This window comes from Notothenia rossii, assembly GCF_949606895.1.
Source record: "Notothenia rossii genome assembly, chromosome: 10".
In the NCBI taxonomy this organism is placed as follows: Eukaryota; Metazoa; Chordata; class Actinopteri; order Perciformes; family Nototheniidae; genus Notothenia; species Notothenia rossii.
The window spans coordinates 11,212,088-11,224,330 of NC_136908.1; the positions used below are offsets into that span (position 1 = coordinate 11,212,088).

Consider the following 12,243-nt stretch of genomic DNA (forward strand, 5'->3'; position numbering starts at 1 on the left):
GGATGCCTGGAAGTTACATCAGAGCAGAGAGTTGAAACGGAGAGGGAGAAGAAAGCTGTGGGAAGACCAAACGCTACAAGTAACGCTGAGAGAAAGACAAGAACACCCAGAGAGAGGGAATTCTTTGAAGTTTGTGAAAGGCCCATTTTGTCGTAAAAAAAACCCCCACTTGTTTTCTCAATAATGCCATATTTCTGTCTCTTTTAATAGAAGAAATGCTTATTAAAAAGTACCAACTAGAGTGAATAGCAGTGTTTTCAGCCAACTCTCGTCTCCAACACACGTACTGTAACACCGTGGAGCACAGCATGGATTTTTAGGGGGTGTGAGGTTGTTCTCTCTCCAACCATGTGTCTGTCCTCATTATTTTGGATAATCCACACAGCACACTGGTTTGGTTTTCCTCTCCAAAAAACAATTCCAATAAAAACAGGTCAGTGAGGTCGGGGGGGTTTATCTAGAGTAATTCCTGTAAGAGATGTCACTGTTCCATTTTTCAACCCTGAGTAACATTTGTTTCACCGTACTTCAGAAAATAATATCTTAAAAGCAGATCAAACCAAAAGGATCAAATCTGCTAGAAGTATTACGTGGAAGAACCCAACTTATACTTGATTATCAATTATAATGTTGCATTATAGTTTGAATAAACACTTTATTATAACGTTTACTCGAAACAATTGTTTTAATAGAAGTGTACAAAGTTTCCCTTTTTGAAATTAATTAAATAAGTAAAAAACAAGTTCCAAAGTCAATTATATCTAAGTTTGAAAGCTACAGTATCTCTCTTTAGAAATATGTATAAATCAAACTGTGTTGCATTTTTTTCCCATTTATATATAAAAGATATGGCATGATAACCTTCCATTTTCATACAAACAGATACCACTCCAACCCTATGGCCAACAATCCTTTCCACATAAGTATAACTGTCTTTAAACAATTTGAAGAAAGATATGTACTGTAAAAGGCGTTTTGCCGTTGAAAATAGACATGTTAGTGCTCTCTGTTGGACAAACTATGAATAGTTGAACATGCTTCCATACAGAGCACACAGTCTGTGGATGGTTTGATGAATAAAATACCAGATTTTAGCCGCTCTCCTCCTCCAACTTCGCCAAATAAGGGGATATCTCTTGGAAGAATGCTCTGTTATTCGGGTGAAGCGACCTATAATGAACCTCAGTGGATCAGCTGATTCCCTCCAGAGCCCTGTCCTGTGAAGTGGTGAGACTCACATCTGGATTTACTCTGAAGATCTCACACTTCATAAGATGCTAACACACAAACTCACACCTGGCTATTTTTAACGCAGGAAGTCAGATCTCTGTTCTCCTGCGCCCGGTTCAAATAGAGGACAGGAAGTGAAGGTGATGCACTTCCTGTAGCGCCCTGTTTGGCCGGCATTGAAGGATATTTGTGGGTCAGGACCCCGTTTCTCTGTTTATGCACACTCTCTCAGTGTTGGCCTGGAAATAATGTTCCCTCCTTTGGCTACACTCGGTTTCACAGGGGAATTGAGACACACTCACACACATCAAATTGGCACCTAGGCTTCGAGTTGCCTAGCAACCGTGTGGGAAAGGTTATTATTCAGTCAACTTCTGTAGGTGTGTGTGAGAGAGTGGAGCAGTGACAGAGACGTATATTTGTGCACGTGCGTGTTTTCAAACGTTTAGTGGCCGAGAGGGATAGTCTGTGAGGAATTGTTAAATTATACTTGCATCCAATCTGTTTACGCTTTCATCAGCGCGCGCGCGCGTGTGTGTGTGTGTGTGGTCCACTGTTTGGCACGTTTAATGTCTAGGCTCTCGTTGATCGCTCACAGTTATGTGCGCCCCGTGTTAACCCATTTCCGGGTTTCCATGGTAACAGTGGGACAGTGGCCCGGGGCGGTCAGAGGAAGCCAAACACACAACACAACTCAGCGCTCGTACTCTCACTAGCCGGAGGACAGACTTTCCTCGACACTTTCTCACATTTCTCAGATTTGCCATCAGCTTTCCAATATCCCCTTTGCATTTGTCATTCTCTGTTTATTCTCCTCTCTCTGGGAAATCAGATGCTCATAGTCTGAATTTCAATAAGGAGGGATTAATTAGAAGGGTATGAAAATTAATTGAGGGTGGCAACACAGACAGACTTTGCCGATTAGGCCTCATTGATGTGAAGCGTTTTCATTAGGCGTCAGGCTGTATGAAGACGGGAGATAACACAGAGCTCCTGGGAGTCTACTCACTATAGAGGAGTAAAGCCTGCAAGTGGAGGATGGAAACTCACAAACCGATTGGTTTAAGGAATGCAAGCAAAAATAAGACTGGTCAGATATGGAGCTGCAGAATTTGTGAATGTTATTAACAGAGAGGCAGGAGGGAGAAATGTGAGGGAAAACATATTTATTACTGAACTCCAGCCAAAGTGTGTGTTGTAGTTCTAGGGCCTCTCATTGAATCGCACACATTCTCTACAGCTAAATGAGACAATTACTTCCCCTACATACTTGAGTGAACACTGAGGACTGAAGACAATGAGCTTTCTGAAAATATTTCACAATGTACACAAAACAATGTGCTGGTACAGTAGGAATGCAAGTCTGAGTGATGCACTTGATGGGGTCTATTAGGCTAAGTGTGTTTGGTTTGTCAAATCGCGGGAATTTTTCAGATTTCAATACCTGAAACAGACAAAGACTAGAAGACTAGTGCTCTCTAAGTTTTAAATAACGAACACACAGCAATCAAAAATGATCCTTGTGTCCTGATCATTACAGTTATAGTACCACTTTTACACTGTTTTTCTACAAATAAAACATTGATAATTCTGCCATCCATTCTCAATTTTTTCATGTGGATCTTTGGATAATTTTAAATAAAGTGCAAAGCATATTTGTCTTACCTGCTGTGGTTGTGTGTATTTCCTCTAGCCATGGAGTTTCACGAGAAGCTGCAGAGTCTGGCGGAGAAGGAGGGGCTGCGGGGTCGCAAGGTCAGCCGGGCGCTGGAGAGTTTCAGCTGGAACATCACTATCCTTCAGGTCAGAAACACACACTCTCACACACACACCATTAGGGTAGATCAGGGGTCGGCAACAGGCGGACCGCAGTCCGGATCCGGACCCAGACGCCGACCTATACGGACCCGGCCGGACCTATATAATCAATACATTAATAGGGGATTTTTCGTCACCTCCCGCTTTTTTAACGCTGATTTGTGTGAGTTGTGTAAGTCGTGGAGAACCGAAGAGTTTTCGTTTTTTTTGGGGGGGGGGGAATTCGTCCATCTGTCCGTCAGTCCATCTGTCCGTCAGTCCGACTGATGGACAACTTCTCACTTCAAAAAAGAAGAAGAAATCTAGACCGCAAAAATAATTAAACAAGCGAGTACCTGTTTTTCCTGGCCAAGGACAGGTTCCTTGAACACAACACGAGCGTAACGTGTCTTCACGTGGTATACAGTATGTCTCGTCTGAAAGGAGTGCTGACGGAGAGCACCGGAACGCCGCTCCAGCCCTTCAAATATTGCAGTACCCATGCCGCAGTGTTTGCGTGGCTGTGTCTTTAGTTGTAAGCACAGTGGCGATCTGTTGTTATTAGCATCTGGTTAGCTAGCTATATTAACGAATTTAAAGAGCTTTTCTACAACCAGGTGGAAGAGAGCTCTCTCCTGAGAGGCTGAAATAACCTCAGCTGAGTGAGGTTCAGGCACACCTTGATATGATCATTATAGTTATTAATAGACTAAATTAAAAACAGGTATAAAATACTATATGACAGTAACAAAAAAGTTGTTAAAAATAACAAGAATAGAGTTTAAAAGGGGAGTGATTTGTAAAATATCCAAAAATAAAAATCTGCTTACAGTTCTGTTTCATATGGGTGCTGTTGAAAGATGTATCCATAGATCTCCTCATTTGCTCTCAAAGTGCACCAGATTGATGCTTTTAACTTCAATATTTAAAAAAAAATCTGAGTCATGGTGAGATCTCTGGATTAAGAGGTTGCTTTTTCTTTGCACAGCATGAAAGAAAGGCCAAATGAATGGGCTGTGATTTTAGTTTTTTTAAGCAGAGGTTGAGTTCAATAATTTGGCCCTCGGAGGATGTTATAAAAATTGAAAGGAAAAAGTTTCCCCACCCCTGCTGTAAATAATAATAAAAACCCTTGATTTATAACTTAACATCTCTGTCTCCTATTGATCTGAGTATATTATAAAGAATAGCCAGTTAATTGAGCACTGGCCTTTGTCAGATGGTATATTACGCTGGTTTTTTTCTGCCTCGAATAGTTCTCTCTTTTTTCACCATACCTGTGTTTGCATCACTGTAACCAATGAGCATGTGTGTATGAGAATGGCCCTGACACCATTTCAGCCCAGATCTAAACTCCTGGCAGGACAAGCTCAAGCTCAGGCTCAATTCTCGCACTGAATAAAAAAAAAGTGAGTGAGGGACTGCAATATAAGAGGGAAAGAAAGAGAGACTTTAAAACTATTCAATTGTTATGATGTGTAAAGACTGATATTGTTTTATAATCGTCTGAAACTGTTAAGTCATGATGTGAAACGGTTAACAATGAAAAAGGGAAACTCAAGCTGCTGCTACACTTTATTGTATTTATCTAAAATTAAGCACTTTTAAGATGCACATATTTTCAAAAGCTATTTTATTTATTTTCTCTATTTTATTTTTAAATGCAGCCCTAGAGGAACATTACACATATCCACAGTATTTACTGTATATCTGTATAGTTCAATGTTAATTGACAATAAATATTGTTGTTTTTGAATTGTGCTTTATTTGATTGATTGGCAGTCAGTTGTTGATGACATGCAGATGTTGATAAAGCTACAGGTCAATTCAATATATATCACATTAATTCATAAAGCAACTTCGACATTTTGATGTTCCGGACCTTTGCATGGGGAGATTTTCTCTAACTGGACCTTGTTGAATTTGAGTTGAATACCCCTGGTAGATCATTAAAACTTGTTTTGTCCTGTAGCTAGTTGGCATCCCTGCCTCCATTCCTACTCTTCATTACCCATCTCTCCTTACTACCCTCCACTCATTATTCTCTCACCATTTCCTCATGTCTTCTTTCTCAGGGTCAGGCTGACTTGCTGAAACACGCCAAAGCTGAAGTCCAGGAGAACATGAAGCAGGTCCACGATGCTGCGTTGACGGGAAACCTCACCAAGGAGAGCATCGGAGTGAAAAGAGTCCGCTCCCAAACTCGACGAGGCCAGGATGAGTAACCCACCATCAGAGCTGGAGGACCCTCGGCATAGCGAGCAAATAAAAGAGGACGTGACCAATTTGCCATTGTAGCTGCTGTGACAAACCCTTTGCGTGTTGTTAAAAGTTTTTCCAAGGTCTAAGTGTCAGACGTTCACAAATGCCATGTGAGAGCAATAGCAAGTACTGTTTTTGAAAAAAGAAGAACAGATGAATGTAAAGAAGTCTTGAAAATGCATACGCTGTCCACCCACCTGTCGCAGAAAAACAATCCGTGGCATTTCTGAAGAGACAGGAGAGAAGTGACAATGGGGAGATGAATGTAGTTAGATTTGAAGCCAAGGTTAAGCTGTTTGTTCTGCATAAACCTGTAAATACACACATGTCTATCAATGTTTTAAATGTGCAATGTGTCTTGAAGAGAGAGGAAGACAAATGTCATTGTGCTTCAACAAAGCTAGAAATTCATAGCAAGGATTCAAATCAAGATGAGGTAAAGTTGAACTGAAACACTGATTATAAAAGTGGGAGTAAGCCGGAGTCTGTGGATGTTTTAGATATGTTCACGTTAAATCTCAAGGACCAGCGCAGCCCCTTTATTACATCCTCCATCTAATTTCCATTAAACATGTGTGGGTCCTCGTCCAATCACCTTGAGGTCCTTTGTGTTGCCATGAAATCCTCCCTTTAACTCTCAAAATATTGTTGTCTCGCATTCAGTATTTTATATTTTTGTATTTTCCTTGTGCTAAACAAACCACTGTTACCTACCATAATGATCAACAGACGTGTAGGTGTCTGCCTCTAGGGAGCAAATGCTGTTATGTTCAAAGTGCTTATGTTGTGTGCAAAACACTGTACAGTATTTTACTATGTCATTTCTATCCTTTTGCTGTAAAGAATATTTTACATAAGTTATTGTTCCTGAATGAGAACATTCCAGTTATGGGTGCATTAGACGAGGCTGGCAGAAGGTTTCAGTTCACGGTTGCCTTCCTTCACAGAAGATGGAAATAAACTAGTTTTTAAATGACTGATGCTCATGTGTCTGTCACTGTTTTTCCTTTGATGTGCATTCACCCATAGTAGGCAGAGATGACAGCTTATGTGAAACTGACATGTGCAGTGGCTAAAAGCCTAACCAGCTTCCATGTGTAGCTTCAATGCTCACTGGGGTAGAGGATGATTAGTCGCATAAATGATGTAATAATTCATTCAACTTTTCGAACAATCTGAGCATAACATTCATTTTGTAGCTGTTCTGGAGCATTCAATCATATCACATGATATTAATCAATATTGGAGCTGTCATGAAAGCGTAGATATTTAACTTATTATATTTTGGTCCACTCCAGACAGATATATCTAGATAAGTATTGGAGGGATTGTAATGACATTTTGTCTGTTCCCCAGAGGAGGAATCATACATTTACTCTAGCAACTCCACATGGTTTACATTCATGGTTTCGAGGGAAAGTCTCCAAAATATAGGACTAGTTTCAATAACATTTACAACAACCATTGACTTTTTCCTCAAGCGCCATTGCCATGTGTGCTGAAGAGCAACATTAGCATTAGAAAAGGCATTATTTTTGACCATGTTGGCGTAAAAAAAGCAACCTGTTATTCCGTGAAAACAAGGCTAACATCATGGGCTGATGAAGACTATGTGATATGATGAAAACCTTAGAGTAGAAACGTATTGGTTTAGTTAGTTTGATCAAATCCTGTTTTTAAGGTTAAGAGAGAAATCTGGACCAGGACACCATCCACTTTTAAGCATTCCCAAACAGGCACGGTAACATCAGTGTGTAGCAAGAGCGATGTCGTTTTATTGGTTGAGTTAATTATGCTGAATGGGCAGCTAGAGGGAAAATCTTTGTGTGCGCTGCGTAACACGTTACCACAGGACACCAAAACAACTCAGTTGTAATGTGAACAAAATGACAACCATCGATAAAAAGATTAAAATGTCCACGTTGGAATCAATAAAAAAGAAAAAGGAAAATAAGACATACTCCATACTTTAATGGTTTTCATCCAGGAACCTAAACTAAGGGCTAAAAATCTTTCTTAAAAAAAACAAAAAAAGAAGCCAACAAAAACAGTAAGATCACAGTCAGGTTTTGTTTGGTTGAGAGAAGAAGAACGGTCAGAGGCACTGGTTCAGGGGGGGGGGAAGCTGATAACTGGCAGGAGGATGTCATCCTTCTTTCATTTCACAGAAGAGAGCTCCCTCTGAAAGAGCAGAGACGAACAGACATAACAAGCAGAGGTATGGCCAGATGTCCACATTCAGGAGAAGCAGAGCAATTCTTACAGTAAGAGAGAGACCGCCCTGTATACAAATTGCAGTTTGATCCAAGTCTTTAGAGTAATCATGTAGTGACAGGGTAAGCAGTTCAATGGCGCCCTCTCTGTGTAGAGCAGGGGGCTACAGTTAAATATCAGAAGTGAGGGGACATGATGAGGAGACAGGCATTCGGTAATTGAGATGGCATACAGCATGAGCTCAGACAGGAAGTGGCAGAAAGAGACAGAGAATAACGTAATGGTGACTGGAAGCGTCACAGTCCACATGTGCAATTCTTCAGCCGATAGCAGCTCCACCCTCTGATCCCAAGTCAGTTTGTCTTTGGTTCACAGGTCGTTGGGGTTGACGATGGTGAAGTCAGAGTCCTTGCTGTGGGTGGAGCCCTCGTCTGGGCTGGAAGACCCCGAGGTGCCGGCCGTCAGCGGGTCCTGGAGGACCCCCGCGGCCCCCTCCGGCTCCAGGCGCACCAGGCCGCGCCCCCGCCTGATTGGAGGGGTGCGTTCGGCTGCAGCCCCCCCTCGTCCTCCTCCTCCCTCGCCGGCTGCCAGGTCTCCGTCCTGACACACCAGGATGTAGTCGTCCCAGTTCTTACCCTCGGAGCCCAGGGAAGACCCCGCCTGCACACGAGAGATGGCAAGGTCTGTGTCTTTGTTCTGTTTTGGCAAAACTGTAGTCCTCCTATTGTAATGTAATTTACTAGGTCTAAAGAAATCATATTTGATAACTTTGTTGAAAATCATTATATTACTTGCAATAAATAAACACATTTAGTTCCTCTTATATCTCTGCACTCATCTTGTGACACTTTCCTCCTTTAACCATACAGAGTGATATGCTAGTAATGGTCTAATCAACTTTAGATTCTGACCAATCAGATGATGAATAAAGACGAGGGCTGTGTCTGATTGGCCAGAGTTAACAGCATGGCGCTTATCATACAAAAACAGTGCCTACAGACAGAATGTAATATAATATGTTGTTACTATGTTCAAAGTGCAATAGTGTGGGCTTTGGCAATGTAATGCAATTGCAATGACGTTAATACAAGGTATATTGTGCAGTGCTATTACAGTATGTACCCTGTTTAATCTAGTGCACTAAGAGGAAGTAGAAGATGTGTACACAAACCCAGGCTGTATAACCACAATCTGCTGCTTGTTTGGCCCTAAAGCTAAATGAATTCAAATGCGACAAACCTCAGACTCCAGGGAACATGTGACTTAGTATTTTCATTATACAGTCGCTGTAAAAACCAGCACATTGCTGGGTTTGATTTATTCCAAATAGGAGAGCTTAAGCAGCCACTTCCTGCAGAAAAAACAATTCTGGTACAAACATTGGATCATTTTTGCACAGAGGGTAGAATTTCTTGGCATCAAATGATCAGATTTAAAGTCACTGAACACTGGGTCAGAAGGTTGAACGGTTCAAACAATGACTGAAAACTAATCCTGTCTGAACCGAGCGTGGTAGTTTATATTGATACAAGTGCCGACAGTGCATAGCTCTTATTCCAGTAGTGTAAAAGAGGACTGATGGTCAGTTAACCTGTTGCTCAGGGGGGGTGGTGGCCTGCTCCTGCTCCTCCTCCTGCTCCTGCTCCTGCTGCTGCTGCTGCTGCTGCTGCTGCTGCTGCTGCTGCTGCTGCTGCTGCTGCTGCTGCTGCTGCTGCTGCTGCTGCTCCTCCTCCTCCTCGTCCTCCTCCTTCTCCTCCGTGCTCACGCTCCCGTCCAGGTCAGAGTCCCGGCGCTGCCCGCTGTTTGCTTGTTCTTCCTCTCTGAGGTGATTGCTGGCGTTCAGAGCCGTCTCAGCGGCGGCTGCGGTGGAGGTGTAGTGATCGTCAGCGATGGCGATCTCCTCGTTCTCCTCGGCCTCCAGCAGGCTCTGGTTGAAGCGCAGCGACCCCTTCAGGATGTCTTTGATCTGATGGGATGCGAGCAACGTGCCAATGTTACAGAAACCAATGAACATGTAGACTAGAGTATGTATTCCAGAACATATCACAGGCATTACTGTGGGTTTGCTCACTGACCTGTTTGAGTCCAGCCAGTGAAACTAGAACCTCGTCCTCCTTCTCCAGATGCTCTTGGAGAATCACTTCTTGGATTTTACCTGTGGAGTAGTAATAAGCACCACTAAGCTATACAACCAGCTACAAAATAGCAACAATACATTGGAAAACATTTATTTCAAAACCTTCCCTAAAAAATAATTTAGTGCACTCTATCCTAAATTAAACATTATATAAATGTTGTCGATTGGATTGCTGCATTTCAAGGGAGGAAAAAAAAGAGTTCATACCATAGGTACTAATATCTAAATGTAATCAGACGAATACATTGCAAAAGTATCCTTGATAAAGACACTTTTTTTTTTTAAATGTAGTCAAATAACAAAACATAAAGGAATATTTTTGTTTAAGTTGATGAACTGCTGTTAGCATCAAAATGTTCATCAACTTAAATACATCCAAATTAAATGTTGGATTTACTTGTTTAGGACACTAACACATGATGTAATTCAAACTATAAAATAACTAACAGCGTTTAAAACAGTGTGTTGAACCGACTATGTTTTAGACCCTATAAATAAACATGGAGATTCGTCTGTTGCTGTTGTCGAGTTTCTGTACTCACAGATGTGAGAGTTCATCATCTTGGCGCAGTATTTGCTCATTGCCTCCAGGTCATTGATCTGGCCCTGCAGGAACGACACCTGAGCTTCCAGGTCCTCCTCCTGTTGAGAACACACACACACACACACACACACACACACACACACACACACACACACACACACACACACACACACACACACACACACACACACACACACACACACACACACACACACACACACACACACACACACACACACACACACACACACACACACACACACACACACACACACACACACACACACACACACACACACACACACACACACACACACACACACACACACACACACACACACACACACACACACACACACACACACAGAGGAGGGATTAGGGTTGTATCTGTAGAGAGACGAACAATAATATGACGGAGACAGAGACATGGAGACAGTCTGTCAGAGAAAAACAAAGACGTTAACGATAAGAGAAAGACAGCAGGAAGAACATCTCACCGACTCTTTCTTGCCCATGCTCTTGCTGTGGGAGCGAGAACGAGTGATGTTGAAGAAAGAGTCTTTCTTGGTGTCGGAGAGGGGAGGAGATGAAGTGCTTACATCACTCCCGACGGAGGGGGGGGGAGGCGGGGAGGCGGTGAACTGAGCGCGCCCAGCAGAGAGGCTCTCTATGCTGGGAGAGGAGCTGACCGTCCTGGAGCTCTGGCCTGCAGGGGGGGACACAACGAGGGAGGACAGGAGATTAGTATTAACACAAAAACAAATGTGCATCACTTTCATCACAAATACAAAGATATGATCTCAGAACGTAAATGTTTTAACAGTGTTATACAGCTTGAGCAATGGCTGTTCATTCTTGACTTCGGCCATATGTGTCATAAAATAATTTAGCATTATGACCATTTGTGAAAAAGTGGGACAAAAGTATTTGGAACTTGCATTAAGATTTGTTGTCACCTAATGCTGCTGTTTAGGACAATCAGTGCTTTTAATGTTTACATTTCTAAATAAAAAATGTAGATATTTTATATTATACAAGCCATTCCATTTCATTAAGGAGTGTAGGGTACGACCAGGATATGCATCCTCCAGCGTGCAACAATTGGAATGATTATAAAACCTAAAATCCAAAAGTTATATGATAAAAAAAATCAAAAACAAATAGATGAATTACATGTGTTTTTTGTATTATGTATAAATAATTGAAAATGTAAATGCTAAATTAATCCAACTTTTTTAAATTTAATTTCCGATGTTTATCAATTGATAATTAAATTATCAGTTTTTAAACATGTATTATTTGAGTATAATCTAAAGTTATTTAAAGGCTCAATGGTTGAAGAGGAAACCACGTGTCATTTAATTTTTCTTTATAAAAAGGCAAAGAAAACACTTGCAAACACATGCCACACAACAACAACAACATTCACAAAAACTGTGTAACACACACAGACTCCAGCATATTGTATGGTCAAAGCAATGCTGGGAGCAGATGCCATAATTCCTCCAGGATGCATTTCCATTTCCACTGATCTGGATAGCTGTGATCTCCCTCTGCTGGTCAAAGTGTACCATGACATGTTCTAAAGTCACTTGCGGGCCGTCCACACAGCAGCTTTGAAAAAATCTTGAAAATCTCTGAGGTGGGCGTGTCTGAAAGCTTGGGGATTTTTTGCGAGCAACGCGACCAACAACCAATCACATGAATCTCCGCCCCCGACATACAAAGCAATAGCAATGTTAAAAAGAAGTAAACTGGATATAAAATCCCCAAACAGGCGAAAAACCTACCAGTTTCACCACTGTCTCTGCCACCTCCCTCCATGCCTGGTTCCTCCGGTTTGTATCCCGGTAAATAGTTCAGGTCGTAAAGAACCGGGTGATTTGTTACCGTAATTTCTCGTTTGGAATATGAGGAAATGAACTGCGGTCTGGCTCTCCCAGCTTACACGCGGTTTGATTGGCTAGCGCTTGTACTGGCAGGATTTGCATAAACGGGATTTGATTGGCTGACGCTTCCAGCTCTGCTTCAAAAGTTGAACATTGCTCCACTTTGGAAT

The 12,243-nt window shown here is 41.8% G+C and overlaps 2 protein-coding genes across 3 annotated transcripts in view; one reads left to right on the forward strand and one right to left on the reverse strand.

The window, feature by feature from the left end:
• The window catches only part of LOC307023133 (inactive phospholipase C-like protein 2), a 28,672-nt gene extending 22,407 nt beyond the window's left edge, over window positions 1–6,265 (forward strand). For both annotated transcript variants that reach the window (XM_079656183.1, XM_079656184.1), the window contains exons 11-12: window positions 2,924–3,033; window positions 5,103–6,265. In XM_079656183.1, coding sequence (XP_079512309.1) covers window positions 2,924–3,033; window positions 5,103–5,252 — 260 coding nt within the window. In that variant the 3' untranslated portion in view covers window positions 5,253–6,265. The remainder of the gene's footprint in view (window positions 1–2,923; window positions 3,034–5,102) is intronic.
• A 775-nt stretch (window positions 6,266–7,040) lies between these two features.
• The window catches only part of tbc1d5 (TBC1 domain family, member 5), an 18,058-nt gene continuing 12,855 nt past the window's right edge, over window positions 7,041–12,243 (reverse strand). The window contains exons 14-18 of the mRNA XM_079654647.1: window positions 10,682–10,983; window positions 10,183–10,282; window positions 9,579–9,658; window positions 9,095–9,469; window positions 7,041–8,163 (exon numbers count right to left, since the gene is read on the reverse strand). Of these exons, the coding sequence (XP_079510773.1) occupies window positions 7,873–8,163; window positions 9,095–9,469; window positions 9,579–9,658; window positions 10,183–10,282; window positions 10,682–10,983 (1,148 nt within the window). The 3' untranslated portion in view covers window positions 7,041–7,872. The remainder of the gene's footprint in view (window positions 8,164–9,094; window positions 9,470–9,578; window positions 9,659–10,182; window positions 10,283–10,681; window positions 10,984–12,243) is intronic.